Here is a 27,671-nt window from a genome sequence, read left to right on the forward strand (position 1 = left end):
CAAAGCACTGGCCTGTCTACCACAGCCAGATCCTTTTGTGGTTCATTATCCTGGGTGTTAGGTTCACAGTAGCATGAGTGTGCATTCCTCAAACCTTGTTTTGTTACCTGTGTCACCAGGTGTCACCTGCTGCTGATGTCTGGAAAACAGCAGTCACAGCCAAGTTTCAATCATTTAATTAATACCTTTTAATGAAACACAACTTTATCATGTGTCTCACTCAAGCTTCAGAGAATAGGGAAAGGATTGTTTATATAGACATATCAAAGACTCAAAAGTAAGGAAATATATATATATTTCTCTCTTCTAACATTTTACGCAAATTAAAAATCAGAGGCTTTTGGTCTCTCCATTTGCACAAGGTCAAGCTCATTTACTCCAGAGGACAGAGAGATTGTCTCTCTTAGATTCTCCTTCCTTCTTTGCACTCTGGCCCACCCAGTGGGAAGCACACAGAGAAGATCCCAAGTGAGGGCAAGAGCTCCTGTAACCCTGGAGGAGGAAAGACAGGCAGCTGCTTCCACGCTGCTGGGGCAGAACAGTGCTTACTTTGATTGTCCTTCCTCCCAGTAATGTCCACCCAGCAGCAGCTCACACTGGATTAGGAAAAGACAGCAACGAACAAGCAGCCCTAACAAGAGGGCTTAGGGAGCCTGCGCCATCTCCCCAGTTCTTGACAACAAAGTCAGCAACGGGGTAGAGTGTTGCTCTCTTCTTGGTAGAAGCTAATGGCAAGATCTCTTGCCAGGCTCAAACCCCTGTTGAAAAGATTTAAGGGGTGGCCCTGAAGGAGGCACGGCTGTTGGAGCCCACAGGAACTCCAGCTTACCTCAAGGTGGTACAAACCGAAAACAAGTCATGAGATTCCAGGAAGAGAAATTAGTATAGCAGAGGCTGATATCTGGAGACAGCCACCTGCCTGCTCCAATGAATCACTGCGTATCCCCTCTTCTAGAGGGAAACCTGGGGTATCATAAGCCTTTGGCTTCCCATCCTGGCTACAAAGCCTCAGCTCCCTCCACCTGGCAGAAAGGTAGCTTCGGAAAAGACATGCACCAATGAATGGAGACAGGTCAGAGAAATATATCTGAGGACTAGGCATGGGCCCACTGCCCAGGAAGTCCCTGCCAGGCTCTCCCCACACCGTGGCAATATTTCCTGCCAAGCTGAAATGGACACAACCCAGGAGCTCCTGGCTCTAAAGCTCTGCCCATCCACCCAAACACAATCAAGTGTCACAGGACAGGTGCCGAGCATGCCAAGATCCCAGATGGTTCCCTACTCTAGTCTGCTTTTTGGTTTCTTAGTGCAGTGTCCACAGGCCGCCTCTGGTTTTTCTCTCCTCACCCACGAGTCCCCTAGAAGGAGCACCTGACAGAACTAGAAGGCAGGAGAGTGGTTGGTGGTAAGTTGAGGCACAGGAAGGCTAGCCTCCACTGTACCTTTTGTGCTTTGGAATTCCACAGCCCCACTCCTGCCAGCAGCCTGGGAAGCCTGTGGGGATGAGATCTGCCCATCTCCAAGAACTAAGGAAAGGGATGGGCTGGATTGGCAGAGTGGACAGACTGGTCCCAGCCGGGGGCTGGCTACCAAGGACTGATACTCCCACGTGTAAACAGGCTCTTGGAATATGGTTATGAGCCCTGGAGGATGGACATGCAGCCATTTTGCAAAGTGCTTTGATTCTGGACTACAATAAACATGGTTTCCAGACGTGAAACAAAATAAAAACGTATTCTGTTCCCTCCCATCTCTGTGGCCTTGCAGCCAGGGTGGGGGTGGGGCACAGCCACTCACTCCACTAGCTACTTCTAGAGAAGGCTAAGGCCAAGGCTGAAGGAAGGGGCTGCTGGAGATGAATCCTTTCAGGAAAAGGCTTGAGGGTAGGGGTAATGTGGAGGATGGGCAACACCAGGCTTGCATAAACATGGAAGGCTGTGGAGATTAAGGCCGCAGGCATCCTGTCTTAGGCTGTGTCTACCAGATCCTCTTCCTTGGAGCTGCTTGGGTCCCTGAGAGACTGGATCCCTGGGATGGGTCAGCAGTGCCAATTGAGAGATGTCAGTCAGACCAGTTTCTTCTGTGAATCTATGGGGAAAAGGACATTCAGTCAACTTCCCAGCTTGGTTCTGACAAAAACCCCAAAACACACCTCATCCAACCTTTGTATCCTATCACTTCACTGACACTGGGCCACTTTATAGACAGCAGTAACATGAGTGCCTATGCCCCATTTTAATCCCAACTGAGATGGGAGATGAGAAAAACTATGTCCCTCCCTGCTCAGATTCCCATCAGTAGTTTGAAGACAGTCCACCAGATAGCTAAAAACCAGAACTGTTTTACAGATCCAAGAACATGCCCACCTACAACGAGCCCTCAGAGAACTGATTCTGCACCAGTGCCTACAGTACCTGAACCAGGGGTGCCCATCTTCTCTGTAGCAGCCAGCTGCACACCTCCATTCTCTGCCAGCTCCCCCTTAGTCCTGTGCTCAGTGTGAGGGAGCCCATTGGTGGACGGAGCATTAAGAGACTCCGCCCTGGGAATGCTGGGGGAGGGAGGAGGGACTCCCACAGAGGGTTTGCGGGCCACAGGTGGGGGAGCCTTGGAAGGCTTCTTCTGGGCCTGAGGTGGCCGCTGCTCTGAAATGCTGCGAAGTTCAGCCACTAGATTCCGCTGGAGGTCAGCCTGGGCCTCAGGGGACACAGGCCTCTCCAGCTGCAGTTTTTTGGTGCCCTTGGAGAAGATAAAGCTGGCCTTGGAGGCAGGAGACTGTGGGGACCGTGGCTCGGTCTCTGGTGCTCCAGTGGACAGAGCACTTCCAGGGCTCTGACTGGCAGCCAGGCTGGAGGCCTTGAGTCGGACGGCAGCATGAAGCCCAGAGGAAGCAGCAGGCACTGGGCTAGCCCGCCCAGACAGGGCTCTTCGAAGAGGCTTCTGAGGGGCTGATGAACCTGGAGGATTCGGAACCGCTGTGGAAGCATCCACAGAGCGAAGCCGGACCATCTGCAGGAGCGAGGGTGTGACCAGAGGTGTGCCAGCATCCTCCCTGGGAGCCCCACTGTTCTTGCCCACTGAGTCCTTCTGAGGGGGCTTGGCCAGAGGTTCTGACTCAGAACTAGGTGGAGGTGGAGGTGGAGCTGGTGGAGGGGGTTGGGACAGACTAGCAGCTGAGGGGATGGCAGTCTCAGAGCCATGGGGCTCCAGAGGGCCAAGCTCAGGGCCGGCAGGGAAGAAGACCTCCTCAGGTGGGGGAAAGTCAGCCATTGACAGGTCCTGTTCCTCAGGTGCAGGTGGTGGTGGTGGCGGCCAGCTCGGATCTGGAAGGAGCTCAACAGTTTCTGAAGGAGGTGGGACCTCCTCAAGCACCTCTGGCTTCTTAGTAGGTGGTGGGGGTGGGTGATAAGATGGGGGTGGGGATGGTGGGGGTGACTGGTCTTTCGAGGCAATAGGAGACTCCTGGGCTGGGGTCAAGGTTGTCTGAGGCATGGAAGGGGACGCAGGACTGGTGTCAATGGTGGAAACTGGCCCAGGAGCCACAGCAGGGACAGCCAGAGCAGGAGCAGCTTGGTTAGAGCTCTTGGACTTGGAAGGTGGTGGAGAGAAAGGAGCAGGCACCTTAGGATGAGGAGGTATGGCAAACCTGTCACTCAAGGGGGTGGACATCTGTGGGCCAGAGCGGTCGGAAGGAGTAGGGTCTGAAGAGGAGGAACACAGAGATGTGAGGGAAGAGGATACTGAGGCCCCAGGAGATCGAAGGGATGTCACTCGATCTGGTTTGGGGGGCTGAGCCTTGCCTGGGGAAGCAGGGGCAACTGTCAGACCCTTGGGAGGGAGAGTTGGGGTACCACTCTGGCTTGAGTATCCACTTGAAGGTGAAAGTGTTCGTTCTGGGGAACGTGGGGGGCGCCTGGAACCACCTGGGGACAAGCCAGAGCCCCAGGTGCCCACTGAGCCGGATGGACAAGATGCTGTTCCCACCCCTGAAGCCCCACCCGTGGTGGGCGGGCGAGGCAGCTGTGGCTGCTGCTTTCGCTCCGGCTTAGGCGGCAGCCCTAAGGGCCCGTCAGATACTGCTGAGCCCCGCTGATGGAGGGAGTAGGTCCGGCGGGGAGGCGGAGGAGGCCGTTTCATCTTACGCAGGGACACACTCCTGCCAGACAACTGCCCACTGCTTCTGATGCTGGCCGTGTCCGAGACCTCAGCGGTGCTACCCCCGCTGGGAGAGCCCCTCCCACTACCCCCTGGAGGAGAGGATACCACATTATTGCTAGCTACAGAGCCCTCTGGCTGGCCCTCAGAGCCCCCCTTAGAGGAGAGAGTGGACCCATCGGACACAATGGTCTCGGAGGACTGAGAGTGGCTCCAGTTGTCACTGGACGAGGAAGCGTTGCGGCTGCGGGGCCGTGGACTTGAAGCTGAGGAGAAGCGGCCCAGAGAGCGAACGGAAGCTGGGCTAGCGGAGAGCAGGCTGCATCGGCTCAGAGTGCGCAGGCTGCTGCGGCCCAGGGCCACCACATCCACCGTGGGCGGCAGCACAGCATGCGGGATCAGCTTCGACAAGTAGGTGGCCTGCGGTGAGATGGACATGGCTGGGCTCAGGGGCTCCGGAGACCCCGCTCCTCCGGTCAGTCCAGGCACTGCGAGAGACATAGGCCTCGTCAAGGGCGGTGGCCGGGCTCCAGTGGATCGGCCAACAAGCGTGTCATCGTGGTAAACGCGGTCGATGTGGCGCTGGATGATAGCCTCTGTATCTGTGCCAGCCTCTGTTTCTGCCTCCAGAGCCTGCAAGGACACCCGGACCCCTGTCCCTAAGGCCAGGCCGGCTGGGCGACCATCCACCGTGGGAATGCGGACAGCGTCCCGTGAGCCAGGAGGCTGTGGAGTGCCCGGTGCCTCCCGGTTGTTCCGCAGGCCTGAAATAGACAAGGAGACGGGGTCAGCAGAGGGGCTGGCCAGGCTCCCGGTGTCCACCACCACTGCCCACTAACAGAGGCTCACCGAGCTCCTTCTGCACATGCTGAGGCAGTCCCAGCACCGTGCTCCTCCGCTCCCTCCGCCGCCGCCCTGACTTTCCAGATTTGGGAAAGGAGTCATGGGGTCTGAAGGTGGAGCCTAAAGAGCCAATCGGGGAGAGAAAACCGTTAGAGCAGACCTCTGGACACGCTATAGACATGGCTCTGCACTAACAAAGTACTGGTAAGCATGCTTTCTTTAAGACTTCCGAAAATCAAATTCCCTCACTAACTCAACAATGACCTTTCTACTTAGTGAACAAATTATATCATCATGTTAAATGTTGATGCTCATTCCCATGAGGTCAATGTTCTTAACATCCTTCCGTTGGCCCTGAGGCAGTCCCTAGCCAATCCTCTGGCTCTTGTTATGAGATAGGGATGTCATACATTCCAGGTCAGCCTCTAACTAACTCACTATGCAGCTGAAGAAGACCTTGCATTTCTGATCCTACCTCTATTCCCAAGCACTAGGATTACAGGTGTGATTACAGGTGTGTACCATCACACTGTTCCATACAGTGCCAAGGACGGGACACAGGCTTTCCTGCACACAACCACCTAACTATTCCATACAGAGCCAAGGACGGGACACAGGCTTTCCTGCATACGAGGGCAGGCATGATACTGACTGAGCTAGATTGAAAGTCAATCCCTTTAGGTTTGAGCGAACGTCAGTCAGATGATCGGAGACATGGAGAGTTTATATTCCTGGTCACACTGCAGCTAAGTTACCACAAATTGGGGTTCCCAGACCCTGCACTATCTTGCTTTGGGTCAGTGTCCACCATGAACCTCCAAGAGGATAAAGGGTGCTGTATCCCTAAATTCACTGAATCCCAAAGCCTGGGATTAAGAGGAAAGGGGGAAGCCACAGGTACTAGGACATATGCCTGTCACCTCTCTCCCCTGCTTAGGAATCCCAGCAGATGACAACATACCTCTGCGCTGGATCATCTCCGAGCGGACCGAGAGAGCATCCTCCGCTGTGGAGCTTTCCGTCATGTATGACTTCTGACTGCAGAAGGAGATGGTGTCTTCATCCGTCCCCGTCCGGGAGGACTGTTGGGAACAAGAGTATCTTGGATGGGCTATCCTAGGCTCCCACTGAATTCCCCCAGCATCAGCCAGCACTGAGCAGGTACCAGACGGAGCAAGCCTGAACTAGCTGTCAGAAGTCATTTAATCTACGTCTTCAACATACAGAAGAAACTAGTCCAGAAAGGCCTAAAGCCATGCATGCCAGAGGCTAAGCCAGAGGGAAGAGCAGGGCAGAGCAGGGCAGAGCTGGGCACAGGGCTCACCTGGATGCTCTGGGTGTCTCCATGGTCCCAGCCACCCTTGCTCAGTTTCTGTCTTTCTGGAAGACACCAGAAGGGTCTGTTGGCCTAGGCCCCTGACCCAAGAGCTGAGTAAGAACAGCGCTCGAACAGGGCAGGACTTACCTTGGTGCTGTAGGGAGCGGAGCCCCTCTTGGGCCTGCGTGTGCAGCTCTTCCAGATGAGGTGGTCTCCCACTGGGGAAGAAAATGTTGTCCTGGTGTTCATCTCCTACAGATCCTGGCCCCTGGCTGGGCCCTGCACCCTGACGATTGTCACTCTCGGCCTTGGCAGAGCCTGACAGGATGGAGAAGGGAGTGAGGCCCCAAGGCCTGTGGGGGCTAGAGATTCACAAGCACAGTAACACAGGCATGCAGAGTACACTCCTTTGATGTCTCCCCCTGCGATACAGCCTAGACACACACTTAACCCATGTACACACACTAACTACCCTGAGGGTACACATATCTAAGTAATCACATCACACAGTGGGACCACACAAGGTCAACACACAGGCCCACACAACATGTACAGGCCTCAGCAGTGTATACACACAAGCAAAACCCAAGTATGAACCAGCAAGCATGGCTCCACCAGCTTCCACAGATCCACCTGACGCCCTCTGCATACACAAGTATACATAAAACTGCGCCCACGGCTCACTCAAGGTTCTACACAGACACCCCAAATACACACTGAGCCCACAGCAAATACATTTCTTGTCTGGAGACCTGAAGCTTCACTTTAAAGGAAAACAAACCACCTTCTTCAAATAGCCCCTTGGCCCAAGTCCAAGAAGATGCCATGGAAAACCACAGAGCTGTCAGTCACAATCAGATTCCCAGAAAACCCTAAGGGAGGAATAGGCCAGGGACACCTACTTACTCATATGGCTACCCTCTAGAAGGATATGCAGGAGTGGGGAGAAGAGGAATCAGGCCCCTCAACTCCCACTGGGAACTTAGCCTCTCTTGGGGGAACAGGCCAGGTATGGCCTCTCCTGGAAGCCCTGGCCTGGCCCCAGGGACAGAAGAGCCAGGGCTCCATTACAGAGGATCCTGTTACAGGCTCTACCCAGAGGGGCTAGTCATCTAATCCTGAGGACAGGGGCTGTGTCAGCACTTTGTAGTCCCAGCCCCTCTTTAAATGAATCCCACAACATAAGCAAAAGTGCTGGGAAGGTCATGTGACCTTGGCAGTACCCTGAAGAGGAGCTATAACAAAACCAGCCCTTTAAAGGGCCCCACCCTGGGACCTGGGTCTCCAACTCAGACACCTGCCATTTTTTTTCTTCAGTATTCTTCAGCACCAGAGGACCTGCTCCAGAAGCCACAGGAATCCCACCAAGGCAGAGCTAAGAGGTACCCCAGGAGGTCTTGGGTGTTCCCCCTCCATCCCATGATTTTACAAGTGGAAAGCTGGGCTCAAGTGGGAAATGTTTTCCCTACAGTCAGAGCCAATGGCTCAGACAGCCAGCACTAAACTCTGCATTCCCAGAAGAGACGCTTGCCCTCCAAGAGCATAATAAACTATATAGCTCCTAAGTCGGAATCTAAGTCTAAATGCTAGGCTTCCAGACAAAAGAGTGTACCTGGTCTCTACCTACAAGACTGCCCTCTCCAAATGTGGCTCCCAGGGTATGTTTTCCCTGCTGCTCTTATAGACCCTCACTGAGGAGACTCCAGAGAGGCCTGTCCTCTCTCTAAACTGAGCTATACCCAGTAATCAGTGGGTATCCCAGCAGGAAGGCAATCTAACCCTAGGACAGCAGACTCCAAGGTCAGAGATACCAGAGTCCATCCTCCAGGCTCGCCAGTGGCACTCAGACAATGGCAGCCACAAAGCCGCCGGACAAAAGCGCGGCTGCAGACTCAGACGGTAGCCAGCCTGGTAATCAACACCCCCACCTCATCACTCTTCCTAGCCTTGATCCCCACCAACCTGTCACCCTTGGCTACCCCCACAGCCACACCCACTCACCCTTCTTAAAGACCTCAAGAAGGGCTGGGAGGTGTCGACCCAGGAACACTACCATGTCTGCAGCAGATGGTCTCCAGCTTAACCTCCTCGGAGCATCAGACAACACCTTCGATACAGCTCGCAGCCCCAAGGGGACTCGGGATGCAGGGATGCAATGTAAGCTCACAGCCAGCTGCCCAGCACAGCTCGGGCAGGAGGGGGAGGGGCTGCTCCAGGTTCTCCTCCCACCTTTGCCACTGATCCCGCCCATCTGCTAACCCCACCCCCACCCACTCCACCCCAAAGGCAGAATACAGGAAAACTGAGGCCCAGAAACTGGGTGCTTTGCTACAGAGTGTGACTGGAGGCACCAAAGGTTAGACACGACGCTAGCTGTGGGTCGCTGACTCTGCTCCCAAGTTCTTGTCCAAACATTTGGGTGCCTGAGCTAACGGAAGGTCCCAGCTGCCAGATGGTAGGTGGAAGAGCCACCAGACCAGACTTGGCATGATGCCCATGCCCAAGACCCAGCCATCATGGCTAATTAAGGTAATTTCCCAAGGAAAGAGTTCGGCTCACAGAACAACCCAGGCAGGAACCCAGGGCTGCCTGTGAGGATGACAGGGACAGATCTGGCCTCAGAACACAACACAAAACTGAAGCTGGCAAGATACCTGGGGAATCGGTGGCTGATGGGAACAGTCTCCCCTCTCACAGACTTCAGCCCCACACTTGCTAAAGAACTTTCTTCCCGCTTCCACAATGTGGTATCAGAAAGGATGAGAAACAGCAGAGGCAGGGGGATTCAACACAGACCTATTCTTTCAGCCTAAAATTCTTCCCAGAAGCCAACCTGAAGATGTCAGGCGCCAGCACATGAGGGCAGATACATACGCATATGCAAAAAAAAAAAAAAAGTGAAGAAACAAGCCAGGGCTGGTGACACATACCTGATTCCTCAGCGTGACAGACATATGGTAACAAGTTCTAGACTAACTGGTCTACAAAATAAAACCTTCTAAAACAAAACAAAAAAACAACCAGAGCCAAAGACCCTAGGGAGGTAGCTAGCTGGCTGAGCATCTAAGAGCACTGGCTGTTCTTGCAGAGGACACAGGTTCCATTCCCAGCACCCACCTGGTGGCTCACAACTCTTCTGTAACTCTAGTTCTGAGGTGTTAAGTCCCTGAATCACTAGGCTCTAGCCAGGTAGGCACTGCCTAATGCAAAGGGCTTCAGGTAAAGTTGTGAGTTCCTCTACCTTTGGGAGCCAGCACAGCAGGAAACAAGTGAGCTGGGGTGGGGGTGGGGCGGCTGGCTGGCAGAAGAAATCAGGAGGGCGGGTGACCCCTGGACCTTACCCTGGGAAATCAATGACTGTTTCAGCTAGGCAGGTGACAGGGACATTTACAATGATATCCTTCAGGAAGACCACAGTCGCCAAGGATAAAGGGTCTGTGAATTACAGTGCTGCACCTTTCCCTGAAGAGCCAAGAATTCAGGAGGGGCGCTAAAGTTGTGAGACCCCTTGGCACCTGCTCCTCTGGCCTCTCAAGAGACTGTTGTTCAAGCACTAGCTAGAGTTTTGTTTACTCTAGAAAAGTTAGCCAGGCAGGTTCTAGGCCAACCTGGGGACAGAGTGAGCTGGGGACAGCCAGGACTGCACAGAGAAACCCTGTCTTGACAAACCAAACAAGAATCTATGGGGCAGGATAGGCAGCAATGAAGCAGCCATGTCTCCACAGAACTCGGTTGTTTTCTCTTTAAACAAAGTAGGCCTGGCTGACCTGGTATGCATTAGCTGAGGCTGGCATCAAACTTGTGGCAATCCTCCTGCATCAGACTCTCAAGTGCTAGGATTCCAGGTATGTGCCATCATACCTACTAGAAATAAACACTTTTTTCTCTTTTTTTTTTTTTTTTTGTTTTGTTTTGTTTTTTCAAGACAGTGTTTCTCTGTATAGCCCTGGCTAACCTGAAACTCCTTCTGTAGACCGGGCTGGCCTCAAACTCAAGAGATTTGCCTGGCTCTGCCTCTTGAATGCTGGGGTTAAAGGTGTGTGCCACCACCCTGGTTTTTTTTTTTTTTTTTTTTTTTTTTAAAGACGGGGTCTTTGTAGCCCAGACTGACCTCAAACATGCCAGGTAGCCAAGGACGACTTTGAACTTTTTTAATCATTACATTATTTTCCTTGTGTATGGGTCTCCACTGCACACATGTGGAGTTGGCTCTCTCCTTTCACCAACACAGGTAGTTCTGTGACTGCAGCACTCTTGCCCACTAACTGACCTGACCTTGAACCTCTCCTCCTGCCTGCACCTCACAAACCCTGGGTTACAGACCAGTACAGGAACACCCAGAGATTCCTGCTAGTCAAGCACTCCACCAACCTGCGCCCCCCCCCCAGAGTAGTGAGCTCCACCCCCTTCCCAGAGTTGGCACTTTCCCCCCACCTTACAGGTGAAGAAATGAGATGGTGAGGGTGAAAAGTCTGAAGCCACACACTCTGGCCTCCACTGCTTAGGTGCCAGGAGCCTTTTCACTGAGAACAATCTGAACCAAACAGTCACATTCTATTGACTGTGTCAGCTACAAACCTGACCTCTCCCTGCCTGGGGGTGGGGGGCGGGGCAGACTCGGTCATCTCTATAAACTGGAGGCCTTGAAGCATACCCAGCCCTTGCCCTCTGCCTCTAGGCAGGACCCATCAGCCTCTCCTATCCAGCTAGGCACTGGTGTGGTGACTGTAGCAGGCATTGGTGGAAAGCTGTTTCTGCCCCGTGGAAGTTACACAGCCCTGGAAGGGAGGAACTCTCCTAGTAACTCACGGGCTCAGGAGGCTTGGGAGCTAGGAGACTTCCCAAGCTCTCAGCTGCTTCCTGAGCCTTTCAGGCTGCAGGGCAGTCACCCTCAGCTTCCCCTTATAGGAAAAGAAAGGGCAGGGGCTAAGTTGGAGGTAGGGGAAATTTAACCCAGAGGTCCTAGACTCAACACTGGTATTCAAGGTCATGGCTGCAAAATCCCCAGCCACAGCCAACAACAGATGCTATCACCTGATAACATCTGGTTGCCCCCAATACCTCTCCCCGTACCCAGAACCTGCAGTGCTTACTACCCCAGGAATAGGTCTACAGGCCAGTGACTGGACTAGGGAGGGGCTCTGCAACCTGAGTATCTGATGGGGAGGAACACCCCTGAAACAGATGAGGAGCATTCCAAGGTCACGCTTAAAGAGTCCCCAGTTCAGGGCTTGTTTCACAGTCCAGAGGTGCTGCCTGGGTAGAGACCTTGCCCGAGGGAGGGGCTTCTGCAACCAAGATCTCCTGCTTCTGCCTGAGGGAAGAGGCCTCTGGATCTAAGACATCCTGCTCCTAGACATGGCCCACCAAACATGCCACACCAGCAAACAATCAGGCAAGCTCTTAAACTCAGATACAGCTCATGGCCAGGGAAGAGGCACATGCCCTGAGAACGTTCCGTTGTGACCATCTCCTCTGAGGAATAGACACATCCAGGACTACACCACAGGCCACCCCAGCCTACAGCCACCTCACCTACCGGCAGGACAGGACCTGCCAAGTGGCTGAGTGTACAGGAAGGCAGGTGTGTGTACCTGCTACCCAGGGGCTTTCCTGAGCCTGGGGAAAGGGACAAGAGCCTGTCTCCCTCCAGAGCCACATTCACTTGTGCGCATGCGTGCATACTCTTGGCAACATCCCCTATGGGGTGAGGCCTCAACCTGCCCCATTCCAGAGCAAGGGGTGGGGGTGGCGCACCCACAAGTGAACAGGCCTGACTCAGGGGAGAAGAATGAGGGGGGAGGACACAGCTGGCCAGGTGGCCTTGCTCAGGAGCTGGCACCCTCTGGCCAACCCTCTGCTCCTGGTCTCTTCTGCCCTTGGTCAGCTCTCCTGCCAGGATTCAGGGTGTTTAGAGGCTCTTGGTCTCAACCCCTCTATACAGATAAACAAGCTAAAGAGGGGGAGAGAGGAAGGCTTCCACAGTCTAGAGGCAGAGGCGGAAGTGTCAGTGACTGCTCTTTCTGTAAGCGCAAGACAGCAGAGGGATGGAGCATCACTAAGGAGGTACCTCACTTCCACACTTTCTCTTCCACCACCACGGGCAAGGTAAAGTCTGCTTTTTTACAAAGAGGACACTCAAGGGAAAGAGACTTCACTTGCTGAAGGTCACCCAACCAGGAAGTACCAGTTCCCCCATTTAAGTCTCACATAAAATGCCACAGCTGTCCCAACTCTGTTCATGGGTAAAGGGAAGCCAGAACCTCAGCCCCTCCCTGACCAAAAAAAAGGTGCACCCCACCTCTGAAGATGAGAAATCTACTTCCCTTCTTCCAATGTCCAGCCCCACCTCAGCAGGGGCAGAGCTGACAGGCCAGGCTGGTTCTAATGTAAATACTGGGAGGAGGGGGGTCACTGCAGGGAGTGCCTGGGGTAGAGGGGAGGATCCCATCCCACAGGGTGCCTGCCCTGGAGGCACAGGCAGTAATGCAGGGAAGAGTTCCTACAAGTGTCCGAAGGAGTTTCCAGGTCAGCATTTGTCCCAACAAGGACATAGTAACCCCAGGGAATTCTGCATTTTCCAAGCCCTTTCCTTTGTTCCTTGGAAGCATGATTAGCCCCATTTAGCGGATGCCAGAGAGGCAGCCAGCATGAATCGCTAGGGGAAAGGGCTAAGAACCAGAAGAATTGAATTCCAGGCTTTGGACAAATAGAGCAGGTCTCTCGAAGCCTGTCTGCTCTTTGGTCAAGTAGGACGAATGCCCACCTCCCCTCAGCATGCCCGAGGACACCAAAGTCGTTCAACTAGCTGGTGTGGTGACAACATCTATAATCTCAACACGGAGGCAGACGGACCTCTACATGTCTGACCCTGTCTCAGAGAGGGCTAGAGAGATGACTCGCCCCATGGCTAAGAATACTGTCTGCTCTTCCAGGGAACTGGGCCTCAGTTCCCACCACCCATAGAGAGACTCACAACCGTCTAACTCCAGTCCCCAGAGGATCTTCTGGGGGCACAGTACACATAATAGTGAACAGACCTACAAGCAGTTCACATCTCCACACTGTCAAAACACCCCTTTTAATAAAGTAAGTAAATTAACAATCAGAGAGAGAGAGAGAATGAGATGCTAAGAATATGTCTCATTGCTCAGGTCTGGCCCAGCATGCATAAGAGGCTCTGGGTCTGACATAATTAATAATTAATTTTTAAAAAAAGAAACAAACAAATAGTAAATTGATTGGGCTGGAGATGTAGCTCAATTAGTAGGGTGCTTGCAGAAAGCCCTGGGTTTGATCCTCAGCACCCCATAAAAGCGGCCATAGTGGCCTATGTCTGTAATTCTGGATTTGAGGCCAGCCGATGTCGTGTGAAACCCTGTCCAAAAAGACAAAGAGAAAAGGCAAAGCATAAATTGGATTAAAGTGGCCTAGGCCTGTCCAGGGCGTGGGCAGTACAGAAAGGGCCTTCCACTACAATACAGCAGCAACTAGTATCCCTGATGACCAGCTGAGGAGATACCATCTCTCTAAGGCATACAGCTCAAGGGTCAGTGACTTTCTCAAGGTCACATGGCTGGTAGATAGAGAGGAAAGTCATCCTCTGAGCCGGCTCTGACTAGCTGCAATGTTCTTCCCATACAACCTGCAGTTCGTTGCCCCTGCACACTTCCGGAGCTCTCCTCCAATCTCAAGTGGAGTTAATGGCCATTAAGATAAAGTCTGATAAAGCACACTTAACATCAGCTCTGTATCCCTCTTCAGTGACCTCGCCCTATCTGGCAGTCCAGGCCCAGGAACAGACCAAGTCCAACCCTGGCTTCCATCTGGCTGGCCCTCAACCTCTACTTAATCACCATCTATAGGCCTCAGTTTTTCCAATTGTAGTGTGGGAGAGAAAATCTCTTAAGAAACCCTCTGCATGTATAACTCTACTCCTAGAAGGGGGGCCAGTGGTTCATGTATCTATCCCATTCTATGTGTCATGCCTCATACTCTCTCTCTCTCTCTCTCTCTCTCTCTCTCTCTCTCTCTCATTTAGGATTATTCATAAGATAAAAAAGTGGTTCAGGAGCTGGGGAGATGACCCAGTTGTTAGGACTATGGTCCACTTTTCCAGAGGACCCAGGTTCATTCCCCAGCACCCACATGACAGCTTCAGGGAATTCAACATCCTCACACGTGCATACATGCAGGCAAAATACCAATACAGATAAAATAAAAAATAAACTTTAAAAAAAAAAAAGAAGATTCAACTTTATCACGGACACCTCAGATCCGTGACAGCTAGATAAGCCCCTTATCTAAAAAGCCCAGCACTTCCACGGGCAAGTTCAGATATCATACAGTTGGTCACAAGTCTCCAGGGCTGGAGAGATGGCTCAGTGGTTAAGAGCACTGACTGCTCTTCCAGAGGTTCTGAGTTCAAATTCCAGCAACCACATGGTGGCTCACAACCATCTGTAATGGGATCCGATGTCCTCTTCTGGTGTGTCTGAAGACAGCTAAAGTGTACTCATAAATATAAAATAAATCTTTTTTTAAAAAGTCTCCCCCAAAAGAAAAGGAGAGAAAGAGGGAATGGGGGGCCTCAGGCCTCCTTCTAGTCTTGAACCTTGGAAGACCTCGGGCCCTCCAGCTTTAGAAACAAGGAGAGGACGGGAGGAGGGAATCCCAGGCAGTCTGACCCCTCAGCACTTTCCCTCAGTTTCTCCAGTTATAAGAGGGGAATGGAACTCCTAGTACCTGATGGGATGGTGTGAGGGAATGGAAGAGAAGGTAGATGGCTGGCTCTCTTGAACTCTTAGTTGTCTGCCCAGGATCATGCACCCTGCTGGCCTGGAAGGACATGTTGGGCTCACACCAAAACAGTGATCCCAGAGAGATGCAATGTCTTTTTAGCCCAGGGGACACTTTGCCTTCGTCACTCAGACCCCTTTAAGGACATTTGATGAAGACAGGACATCATCCTTCCTTAGACCCATGCTTTCCTTTCCATCTGTTCATGCTCTAAGCCCCGGACCTCAATACCTAACTCCTGCCCCTCTCCCACGCTGCTCCCTACTCTTGGGCTCACCACAGGGTCCAGGCTTCAGGGTTCTCAGACTTGTGGACCACACAGTTATGATGTGAAGCCCATCCACCCATGAACTGGTTAGGGGCCTGAGCTTGGGCACACATCACCATTTAGCTATTTTCTCTGCAGCACTGAGCAAGTGATCTCCCTTTGTTGAGCCCTCCCTTACCCACGTGCAAAATGGAGACAACAGCTTAGCTCTTGTTACCTGCTGTAAGAGAATTAATGAAGAGAGCTTGCATTGGGCTTGACTCTACACCCAGGCAGGCCTCCCTAGCCACTGTTCCCAACATCCCAATAATCCCAGGTCTTTGTCAATTCTGCTGGTCCCTCCCTCCACTCCCACAGCCCCCACCCTGCAGAAGCCCTCACCTCATTACCTCTCCCCTGGATTACTGCAATAGGCTCTGAGCTTTCACTCTTGCCAACCCCACCCCCCCACCCTAACCTGCCCTACCTGCACCTGCCTAGGCCCTGGAGCCATCTTCCTAACACACCAGTTTTGTGGGCTCCGCCCTTTTCTCAAACACCTTCACTGGTTCCCAGCGACCTGGATACCTGTTCTTCCTCAGTCCCACAGACTAATGGAGCGAGCAAGCATTCAAACTCTGGACTACACCCGGGCCAATCAGACTAAGAGAGACCTTGAATCTGAGGGACTGAAACTTAGTGGGATCTAGTGGCCCATGCCTTTAATCCCAACACTTGGGAGGCAGAAGCAGGTGGATCTCTGTAAGTTGCTGCAGCCTGGTCTACAGCGTTCCAGGACAGTCCAGACTATAGTGAGACCTTGTCTCAAATAAATAAGTAAACAAACGACTTCTTCCTAACCTCAATGCCCAGTCCCAATTCTATGCCATGCCATATTTCACAGTTGCAAAAAAAAGCCCCAGCTGTGCGCTCTAGCCTGCCAACACTCCAGGGCTAATCCTACGGGTCCTCCAAAGACCCCAGGACAACAGCTTTTGATGTACAGCCTGGGACAGTTCCCAGCTCTGGCCCTATGTTGCCTTGACAATGCCCACAGCCTCTTAGCAACACCTTGGAGCCTGAGAAGCCCTGCAGTTGCAGCACTGTTCAGAAGAGTCCCTGAGAGCCCCAGAGTGAAGGAGTGAAACCCCCTGACGTCAGAGCCAGGCCTAGGTGCTCATGCCTACAATCCCAGCGTCTGGGAGTTAAGTAAGAGGCTGTGGACTCAGCAAGGTGACACCTCCAGCTCAAACTCCCCTTGCATCCTCTACTCGGCCTTCAGGCTGACTGTCAGGCCCAGCTCTGAACACCGCCTTCTTACCCTTTCCTTCAGTGGATAAGTCTGTACCCACACTCAGTTCTCAGGAAACAAACACACGAAATGAACCATCAGAGAGCAAATGAAGAGCCCTGCCCTACCCTGCCCTGCTGGCTTTGAAAGCGAGGGAAGAAGAACCATAGCCAGGACTTCACAGTTGACAGGCAGGGAAACTATTGGAATTTCTCATCAACGCCCACCTTCTGAGAAGTCGCCAAAAGTCCACCTGAACAAGATGAATCCCTCCTACTGACGGGTCACTATCATAACAACTCAAAACCATCCAATGCAAATGACCTTGAACAAAGCCCTCCTCTCCAGACCCCAATCTCTTCATCCTTCAAATGGCTAGCCAAAACTCTAAGGGTCCCAGGTCAACTATGCTGACTTTCCCTCCTTTCAGACAGGCCCAGTGTAGGAGCTATGGAGGTCCAGGAAACAAAAAAAAAAAAAAAAACAACAAAAAATAAATAAAATCCCGAGCAAATAAAATCCCGAGCAAGGTCACCGGCGCCACACTGAGAACAGACCCCTCTTCTCTCTCTCCAGGTTTCCCATCACCTTATGTGGGGAGCTGATAGAAGAATGAGATCATCAGGTTCCATGCTGTTCTCTAAAAATGTGGGCCATCCTAAGAACAGAGGTGGATTTTCCCACAAGGGCACCCCATCATCCCACTTCCTCCTGGAATCTCTCCTCACCCCAGACCTGCAGTACAATACTTAGAAGACCTGCCTCGGTTGATGCCCCCCTGCTTTGGAGGGGTGCAGTTTTAAATCCACCTTGCCCCTCCCCAGTCTCTGGGTGAGAAAACCAGGCACTCCCTCGAGAACCCCTAGGGACTCTCAGGGATAGCCACAACTGTCGCACTGACAAGGAAAGACCAGGAATGCCATCTCAGCCTTGGGATTGGAGGCCTTCCTCATTCCCTAGCCCCCACCCTTGGAGACTGGAATGTGACCCGCGGAGGGATCCCGCAGCACGCCAGGAAGGACTGCAACAGCGTTCCAGCCCGATGGCTGCATTGAATGGGGGAAAATGGGGCGGCGACCTCGGAAACTGCGGGGGTCTAGGGGGACGGAGAGAAGGTGCAGGGGCGCAGTGGGGGTGGGTTCAGGGAACCAGTTGGACTCCTCGCTCGCACACAGAGGAGGTCCCTAGCCTTCAGCTCTCTTTTCTGCTTCTTCCTCCTACCTTTGTTTTCCCTCCCTTCTGCAAACTTTCAGACTGTTGGGGGTAAAGGTTTGGAGAACAAGTGTGTGTGTGTTGTGTATGCACGTCCATGTGTGTTGTACGCAGCACCTTAGAATCTGCCTATGACCCTATGTGTACAGCTGGGTGCCTAAGACACTGGACAACTGTACCCACATGACTCATATGTGTGCCTGTGTGTCAACCTAAGCGTGGGTGTAGCTTATGTGGCCCTGTAAACCGTATGCACAGGTGCCTCAGGTTCTGTGTCCCGGTGCCAGTGTGTGGGTGTGACTCTATGCGATTTTGGTCTCTGCACGGACATACATGAGAATGGGTGTTGTGTATAAAAATGTGAAAATGTACGCGTGCCCGCCCGCGGGTATGAGTGGGTACGTGTGTGTCCATGCGCATGTGAGGGGTGGGATCTGAACGATTCCCAGCCCCCCGACTCTCACGCCCACCAGGCCCCGGGAGGGGACCGCGCAGCACGGGCGAGGACTGCAGGGACCCTCCTCCCCGCCTGCCCCGCCCCCACCCCTACCTGCGGGCCGCTTCGCCGATCGCCCGAAGCGCCAGAAGCTGCGGGTCCGGGGGCCGCTGGGGGCCTTCCTCTTGTGGTGTGAGTTGCCCATGGCGAGTACGGGAGCCGGCACAAGCACCCAAGCGCGGCCCAGCCAGCCCGGCCGCCGGGCCCGCAGCCCCGGGAAGGAGGCAGTGAGACGCGCGGGCGGCCACCGCGGGCGCCCCCAGCCCCAGCCCAGCCACGCCCCCTAGCACTGCGGCCAATGGTCATACCGGGGGTGGGGCTAGGGGAGGGGCGGGGCCTGGAACGCGGCCTGCCCGCTCCACCCCTCCAAAGGGACCAGAGAGACCAGCTGAGCCGCCCCACCCTGAGCGCTCTGGGAAGGGCTTGGATGGTCCAGGTTGGGTAGGAGGGTGGGGGAATCTCCCAGCCCAGCTGCCCGCATCTCAAGGACTGCAGTGGAACTGGGAGACTAGGCAGGCAGAACCCTGCTGCTGCTGCTGGGCCCACCGGCCACCACCCTGTGAGTGTCACGTGTTGACTATTACCTGCACATGCATCGAACTAACTGTATCTCTGAACTTGGGGAACTGAAAAATAATAGTAGCATCTTTTTACTAAGTGCTCGATGTGTACGATGCACTGTGCTCCCTGCTTTTATGCGGTGTTTTACTTCATCCACAAAATAATTCCACAAGGTAGGTACTTCTGTCATATCCGGTTTTACCAATGGGGAAACTAGAGTCCCTTGAAATCAGCTAACTGACCCATATTCAAGGAACATTAATCTACAGAGCTAAGACTCACACCTAGACTTACCCTTACCCTCCTTTTTCCTTGCCTTTCTCTGTTTCTGTCTCTGCATGACCTTGAAGGATGAATGCCTGGACGTCTATGTGTAACTGTGGGCATTAATATGCCTGTGCATTTGTATAGATGGACATGACGTATACACTGCATCCTAAACATCCGGGTGGTCTCTGATCTATAATCATGTGTGATGAACATGTGTCCACATTACTTAGTCTGTTTTCACGTCTCAATGTGCACCTTGGTGCATTTTCTCAGCATTGTGACTTTCACACTCAGGATCTGGATAGCTGAGTATCACTGATTTGTTTGTATGTAAGTTGTAACCACCTGTGTGTGAGTGAGTGTGTGTGTGTGTGTGTGTGTGTGTGTGTGTGTGTGTGTGTGTGTGTCTGTGAGTATCTATGCATATACATATATGTGTGCAAAATGTTTATCAGTAAGATTATGCTTTTGTGTTTGAGTATGGCTACAGTCGTTTGCTGTTTGTGTGTGCATGTAGGTACAATCGTCTGAAGCCACCCATGTATCACATTGAAAGCTGTGTGCCCTTCATGCACGTCTCTCACTAACCCTTTGCACTTCTTAAAGCCTCCTAAGCTGCCCAAGGCCCTCACGTCTCTGTCCACAAGCACTGCCCTACAAGCCCACTGCCCTGTAGTTTTGACAGCAACTCTCTCCACTTTGCCCAGCCTCACAGACTGGGCAGGGAATCCAGAGCCCTTGGTTCTGGTTTCTAGTAGATTGGCTTATTCTTTCTACCAGCTGAGTGAGCCTCACCACCCTGCTGGAGTGCCTAGTAATTCCAGGACACTCAGCCCTCCCCGAGGCTGTTTTCTTACTAAGAACCGGAGGCTAACAACAGTGCTGTCCCCAAAGAGGTAACATGACATGTTCTGTGTACCAAGCCAGCCGTATGCACCAATATCTGCACAGAGAATAGAATTCCAAATCAAAGCTAGGTGAGCTGGCTGGCTGGCAGGCAAAGGCACTTGCTGAGTCTGACTCCCAAGATCCACATGGGAAAAGGAAACCAATTCCCACTAGGTGACCTCTGACCTCCACACACATCTGATGACTCCTGTCTGACTGGAAGATTCCTTTTCATCTCCAAAGCTGTGCCTGACCCTCTGCTCCTCCAGGTAGCCTTCTCTCTGGCCCAGCCCTCTATCCTTTCACAGGCATTAGTGCTGCCCTGTGAGTTGCTGATCGCACCTCACAACTGCCCAGTACCCTATCTTAACACTTGTCCTAAGACGTCAAATTATTTGGGTGTCTGCTTGACTAACCACAAAAATATCCACAAGGGTAAGAACTGTGTGTAACACCCTGGACGACCAAGGCTCAGCTTAGCAGACCGGCCCTGGGTCCTGCTGAGCCGGGTGAAGGTGGAGACGGTGACGCCTGTGTAGAAGCAAGAGCAGCTCTTGTATCTGTCTGGTAGTGGGGAGTAGTGGCACTGGCTGGGGCAGTGGTAATGGCATGTGCACATAGTAGGTGCTTTTTGTTTCAAAGGCTGCACCTACTGCAGGATGCTGGAGAAGAATTTGGCCCCTGGATGCCAAATATGGGAGAGGCAGGGTGATCTGGGAGTAAGAGGGACCAGCATGGTGGGCCGAGCCTTCAGGAACCCCATAGTTGTTAGCCTTGGGTACCTTGTGACATGACCTCTTATAGAATGGTAGCTAGAGACTTGCAGGAAAGAACATCCTAAACCAGGCTGAAGGCCTGGCCTGGCTATCTCCTTCCACTCCCAGGAACCTAGTGGGTGTCATATACTCTGCCACAGTGCCGGTGGAGGCAGAGCTGTCCCATTGGCAGTCATGTAGTCACCTGCGAATGGAGCAATGAGTCTTTCGCAGAGCAGCCCTGAGAACAGTGTGGCACATGGAGTGAGCTCTAACAGGAGGCAAAGGTGGAAGATTTCATTCCTCCAGCCCAAGGCAGCCGCCTTCACCTCCTTCCTTCCCGACTTCAGCCAAGCAGCTGGAGGTTGCCTTGGGGACTGTGGACCCACTCTCCCCACCCCACCATGCTCCTTGTGGGCCAAGCACCATACAATGCTTCCTCTCATTCCAGTCCTTCAGCATGTGACAGGCCAGGAGCAGCTGAGAGGGCTCTGAGTATCCAGGGAGAGGGGATTTCCAGGGCTGTGGAAGGGTGTCTTGCTCTGCTCCGTGATGACAATAGCAGCATCACTGGAGGTAAGGGGGGAGGGGGTTGGGTGGTGGGGGAGGGGGGCTGTAGATTTTACTGGTCACAGTTCAGGCTATCCTAGTTGTGGCTAATGCTGCTTCCAGGAATTTAGGGGGAAGCCCACCATAAACTGCAGGCTCTTCCAGGCCTGAGGGAGGTTCCAGCAGAAGGCTGGATCCAAACATGAGGCAAGAGACCTGGAACAAGGCCTGAAGGTGTCTAGAGAGAGGGAAGGGGAGGTTCTCTTAGCTCCTCCTGGCTTCCTTCCTGCTCTTTCCCACCCTGCTAGAGGCACCTTTCTGGAAAGGGCTTTTCTGTTTGAAGTCTAAACAAAGGAGTGGGGGAAGCTAAAGTCAGCCTAGCCCCAACTGGGGTGGGCTCCAGTCACACACAAGGATCTAGCCAGCTCAGGTCAGCTTCCCCAAGGAGCAGGACCTTGAGCAAGTCACCCCTTCTCTGGGCCTGTCTGTAAGTACCATGAATGTGTTATTAGTTTTGACTATCGAGGATTAAAGCTGCCCGTGCTGGATCACCTGTGACCCGAAGTCATGTAGTGCCAGGCCCTGTGCTGGGCAGGGCCAAAGGAAGAACCACCTGACGAAGCTCCTGTCCTCAGGATAGTAAATACAGTGATCTAGATTGCCCCCACATAATTCCAGACAACCAGCTGTCCCCAAACCCAGCAGATGCCCACCTGCCCAGTGCCACAAGTTCTCTGACTCCAGCTTCCTCTCACTCCTCAATTCTACTGCACGTGACACCTCAAGGAAGCTGCCCTTGATCTCCCCCAAGCATCTCCTGTCGTACATTTTCTCTGTTCTGGTTTAGTTGTTTTCAAACATGGCCTTAGGTAGCCTAGGTTGGCCTCCAACTTGCTGTGTAATGAAGATGACTCCTGATCCCCTGCCTCTACCAACCAAGTGCCGGGACTATAGTCCCATGCCACCAGTCCTAACTCTGGTCTGGATGCCCAACCCTTCCCAGCTCACACACTCAAAGACTCGGAGGTTCAAGAATGAGACTTCTTCTCTCTTCATCCCCATTCAGTGCCTGGCAGGCACAGGTACTAAGTAAGCATTTTAGAAATTAGTTAAGTCTTCATTTTCTGTTTAACCCAAGGCGGGTGGTACCCATCACACCACAGGGACTAGGGGATAGATAGAGGGTCTGTCTGCCTCCTCCATGAAAAACCACTCTACTATAGCAGAGAGAACACTAAACCCATTACATGGTCCAGGCCCCAAGCTGAAAATCTGGGTAGAAGCACCTACCCAAAGGAAAGAACATCACAAAAACAAATTCTCCTCAACTTAAATCTCTTAAGCGGAGTTCTTTAAAGTCTAGGTGTACCAAAGATGAGGACAGTGGGGCCTTAAAAGATGAATATGGGAATAAATAGAAAGGAGTTCACTGACTAGACAAGTAAAGGCGAGCACATCGTAGACAGAGGAAATATGCATCAAACCACAGCTTGTGAACAAACGTGTTACACTACTGAAAAGCAAGCAGACCCAGCTTCAAGCAAGATGTGCCCAGAGAGCGTGTTTTACAATGACCTAGACTAATTAGTTGCCCTGCATGAGGATGTTTTCCTTTAATTCCAGCATTTGGAAGGCCAACCTGTTCTACACGGCACATCCCAGGCCAAATGGGGGAAAGGGGGGACTCAGTGAGACTGTTTCAAAGAGGGGAGGGGGCCCGGAGAGATGACCCATTGGTACTTGTTGCTCTTGGAGAGGTTCATTTCCTAGCACCCACATGGTGGCTCACAACCATCTGTAATGGGATCAGACACCCTCTTCTGGTATGTCTGAAAACTGCTACAGTGTACTCGAATAATAAATGAATAAATCTTTTAAAAAAAAAACTAAATAAATAAATATAAGCAAACAAAACCCACCCTAGACTCCACATATTCACACCAAGGACAGCCCTCTCTGGAAAGGAGTGGCCAAATGGAAGGCAAGGAGTTCTAGGGTGACCCCTACTAGGCCTGGCAGCCAGGAAACAGTTCTTGAATTCTCAGACCACACACCTCTTCCTCAAAACTGATCCTTTTAAAGCTCTTTCACAAACTTTCCAGTCAGACACTCATCTATGGTCACATCACTCTGGAAATTGTGGCCATTGAAGATTGTCACCACAAACATCACTTCCACAGACAAGGGCAGGGTTTCGCATATCCCAGGCTGCCCTAACCTCCCTACTTAGCTGAAATGACCTTGAACTCCTAATACCTCCTCCCAGGTTCTAGGCTTATAGGTGTGTGCTACCACACCCAGTTCTTTCAGTGCCAGGGACAAGGGACACAGAGATCAGAGCCAGAGCTTCATGCATACTGGATGAATATATCCCTAAGCCCATACTGCCTGTCTAAACCTCAGAACCCTCATCACTCTGAGCCATGGTTGACTGCATACCGAGGCCAACCAACCTTGAGCAACTGTTTTTCATCCTGAGGGCTTTTTCCATGTTCCTACAAACACAGGGAAAAGTCTGGCCTGTCTGACTCAGGTCAGTTGTCCTGTGAATTCTCTTCTTCAACAAGCTGCTCACTACCTCCAGGAAGTCTTCCCCAGTTGGCCTCTGGACCTGTCCTGGCACTAGTCCCAGAAACACTTCATCCCTACACACTTGTCCAGGCGATCTTTCCGGAAAATATGGACTCCTGTTTGCTTTTGCTTTTTCAACTTCCTCTTATGTCTGCCGCCTCCTGTGAGACAAGGTGGGACTCCACCTTCTTTGACTCCACATCAGAATCAGCAATTCATGTCTGACTAAAACATGGATTAAAATGAACTGAACTAAGTCTTGGGCACCACACATTGGAAGCCTGTCACCACCTCTTGAGGCTCCACAGTTCACAAAGGGTTTGCAAGTCTGTTATCTAATTGTATTCTTGAACACCCTGGTTTCATAGATAAGAAAGGGCAGGCGTGGAAGGGTGAATGGGCAACCTGTGTCCTGTAGCTAAAAAGGAACAGAATTATTTCCACGGGCCAGACTCCTGCCAGACTTCACTAAGCTTATAAGCACAATCTAGCAACCCCTTGCGTTCCATATTGACTTCTCTTTCCTGTGAGTTTTATATCATCCCTAACGAGAACCTTAGGAAAAGATCACAGGTATCACTGCTATGTCCAGAGAAAGGTCCCCGCTCTTTCCTCTGAGGCAACCACAGAAGCTGTGAGCTCACAGAGAAGTTGTTTCTACAGTGTAATGGGTCTTTGTAGCAATACCAGAATTAAACTCATTTGCCTGCCTCTTGATACTTGGCCTACAGATCGTGTCTCCTCAGTTCTCTCTGGCCTGCCTCTCTGTAGAGTGGGCTGCAAAAGATCTTCAAGCCTCCCCTTTGTGTCTTCTGGAGAATCGTGTTAGTTCTTGAGGCATCTGACTTTGAATTTAAATCTGAGTTTGGGCAAATCAATCATTCATGGTCACTAAGCCTCCTTGTTCCCCCCTCAACCCCCCCCCCGCCATGGGATTCCCCCACCCCCACCCCAAGTTTGAGAGGAAGTGTTGATATGTAACCTAGACTGGCCTCAAATTTATTCTCCTGCCTCAGCAACTCCAGTGCTGGAGGTGTGCTGCCACCATGCCTGGCTCGGCAAATGGGATCTAGTGAGAAAATGGATGTAAGTCTCCTGACACATTCAGAGTGATCAATCAATGCCAGGTTTCCTCCTTTCTGCTGGGGCTATAAGGGGAAGAAGAAGGGTGTGGAGGGAGGGGGACCTGACAGGAGACTGCAGCTCAAAATTCCATTGTAAGCACTATCTCCCGGTTTACAGAAGGGCAGTAAGGGGAGCCAAGACCGCTGTCTCTCAATCTCTGGTTCTGAGACTGTGGTGGACCCAATAAGTTTCCCACCAAGGTCTTTAGGTCCTTCCAGAGAAGTTCCTAGTATATCCCTGCTTCCTTGGTCTCCATTCTGATGGTCATTCGCCATGAAAGAGTTAAGCCTCCAGCCTCCCCTTCCTGGCCAGTGGAGATTAGAGAGATCGGATTTATTTCTCTTAATAAACAGAAAAGAAGTTGGGCCTGGCAGGTGACAGGGAAGCGGTCGGAACAATTGGAGGCCGGAGCAAAAGGGAGCAAGGCTGCCCTCAGAAGTCCCTGCAGCCACCTGCAGACTTGGAAAGACAACAGCTCAGGGCAGAAGGTGTCTCCCATGCACGTGGACTCTGTGAGACCGACCTGCTGCCCAGAAAGCCCAGTGCTACCCAATACCAAACACAAGACAGAAGGAGGCTAGGCCACTGACCTGCCAACCCCAGGAGGCTCAAGTACTAACCTACCACTCAGCACCCTCTGCCTCCAGGCTGGTTGCAAGAAAAAGAGAATCCACTCCCCTAAGGCATCCCACCCGTCCACTATCCTGCCTGGCCATCTGACCACAACCCGTATTGCCGTCTCTCTGACACAAGCTCTCTTATGGCAGAGGGGAATAACCTCACCCTGAATTCCAGTGGGGAACCCTGGGACACATTCCCCTCCCCTTCAAGGCTGGAGAACAATTGGAAACACCCCCTCAAGCAAACCTTCCCTCAGGGCTCGGCCCATTCATCTCAGTCTAAGCGCCCAAATTTCTATTTGTGGCTGGGCCACTGGGGAGCAGGGCCCTTATCCAAAAGGAAGATCGGCCGGATGCAATCACACAAGAGGCTTCCCACCCTCTTCCTGACCCCTAAAGTTCCTTCTAATTCACCAGAGGTAGTTAAGGGATACTGAAGGTAAACACAGATAGTGATAGGCCCTGATCCAAACCCTTTCCTCACCTTCAGTACTTTAGCTTGGCCCTATGGGAAAGATAGGCTTCCAGCAGGGGCTGGCCTCTCTAGCCACTAGCAGAGACTAAAGGTCTCCCTACCAAGCTGAAGACAGCCGCGGGGGATGAGGGAAAAGCCAAACAAGTGGCCAAAAGTACAGTGACCTTAACAGGGATGTACTGTTCCTTCACCTTCTCAGTTCTTCGGGCTTCCCATCCCTTGGGTTCCAGGGAGAGCCATGGGCTCAAAACTTCCAAAGAGTAGGAATTCCCTACTGGAGTTCACCTGGCACAGCCCAGGAACGGGCTCTCCCCATTTCATTTGTACCTCAGTTTCCCCATTTCCCTGCCAGGACTAGGGAGAGTAGTAAGTGATGAGGAGAGGCCTCTGGTTCAGGATAGTGACCTCACCACTCCAGGTGGATGTTTGTGGTTTGGCTCAGGTAAGGGAGGGAGGGGTTGGGGGGGGGTGGCAATGGGAAAAGCTGACACTGGTAACAGCCTAAGGCAAGACTCCAAGCTGAGTACTTTGTGGAGCTGGTAACCAGGATCTACCTGGAGGGCCAAAAAACAAAAAAAACAAAAAACCTCCTTTTGAGTAGGCTGACCTTAAAGACCCAAAGAGACCGACACCCCAAGACCTAAGGCCACCTGCCTCTCCCATTGGCCCTGGGCCAGTATCAAATCTCTGACCCCCTGACTCAGCAGAGAACAGAACCTGGGAGAAGGGAAGTGTCTTTCCACCAGGAGGGCCATCCAGCCAGCACTTCCTGCTTAAACCAAGGGGTCCCTGCACAGACGGGGGTCTCCGCCCCTCAAATTGGATTGACTGTGTCCCTGGAACGACGCAGGACCTATCTTAGGGTTCCCTGGGCTCTTCACTTCCTCCAAAAAGTACTGCCTAGGAGACAAGCCGTCCACATACAGCCTAACCCCCCTCCCCCCCAGAGAACCCACCCTGCCACACCCTCGGCGCGCTCAACCCAGGTGCCAGGCCACCTCACCTCGGCTTTTGCCCTTGGATCGCTTGGCCTTGTCGTCCCCTTTCTTGGCCCGCGGGGCGGCAGACTCGGCGCCCTCGGCCCCGGCCGCCTTCTTCTTGCGCCGTTTGCCCCGCAGCCAGCTGAAGGCGCGGCGGAGGCCGGAGCGGGACTTCTTCCTGCGCGGGGGGCCGCCGGGGCTCCCAGGCTCGTCGGCCGCAGGTGCGGCGGGGGGCGCGCGGGCCGCCATGGCGCGGGGCTGGGGACGCGCGGTGGCGGCGGCGGGGGTCAGGCCCCCTGCAGCGCGGCGCCCATGCGCGGGGGCGGCCGCGGCTGGAGACTCGCCCGGAGAAGAAAAGTTTGGGCGGCGGAGGCCGAGCGAACGCTTGCGGGGGCGGGGGCAGCGCGGGCGGGGCCGCGGGGCGGGCCGGGCGCGAGCGGCGGGAGCGGCCGTCGGGGGCAGGAGGGGTGGCGGTAGCAGCGCAGCGGCAAGCCGCCCCTCCCCGCCGGCCGTGCC

The 27,671-nt window shown here is 52.9% G+C and overlaps 1 protein-coding gene across 1 annotated transcript; it reads right to left on the bottom strand.

Annotated features, from left to right (window-relative positions):
- Window positions 1-180: 180 nt before the first annotated feature.
- Window positions 181-27,410, bottom strand: NHSL3 (NHS like 3). The gene is made up of 7 exons (XM_080921766.1): window positions 27,179-27,410; window positions 6,464-6,634; window positions 6,323-6,378; window positions 5,960-6,080; window positions 5,005-5,118; window positions 2,415-4,919; window positions 181-2,088 (listed from the first exon to the last, which is right to left on the bottom strand). The coding sequence occupies exons 1-7, from the start codon at window positions 27,402-27,404 to the stop codon at window positions 2,066-2,068; spliced, it is 3,216 nt and encodes a 1,071-aa protein (XP_080777892.1). The 5' UTR covers window positions 27,405-27,410; the 3' UTR covers window positions 181-2,065.
- Window positions 27,411-27,671: the final 261 nt, after the last annotated feature.

Source organism: Micromys minutus, assembly GCF_963924665.1.
Source record: "Micromys minutus genome assembly, chromosome: 9".
In the NCBI taxonomy this organism is placed as follows: Eukaryota; Metazoa; Chordata; class Mammalia; order Rodentia; family Muridae; genus Micromys; species Micromys minutus.

Excerpts from the sequence above, each read along its gene's own strand:
- NHSL3 (XM_080921766.1), bottom strand. The coding sequence starts at position 27,404 with ATGGCGGCCCGCGCGCCCCCCGCCGCACCTGCGGCCGACGAGCCTGGG. Across the intron at positions 6,379-6,463 it reads CCGCTCCCTACAGCACCAAG|AAAGACAGAAACTGAGCAAG; the intron begins GTAAGTCCTGCC and ends GGTGTCTTCCAG. Across the intron at positions 6,081-6,322 it reads GAGACACCCAGAGCATCCAG|TCCTCCCGGACGGGGACGGA; the intron begins GTGAGCCCTGTG and ends TGTTCCCAACAG.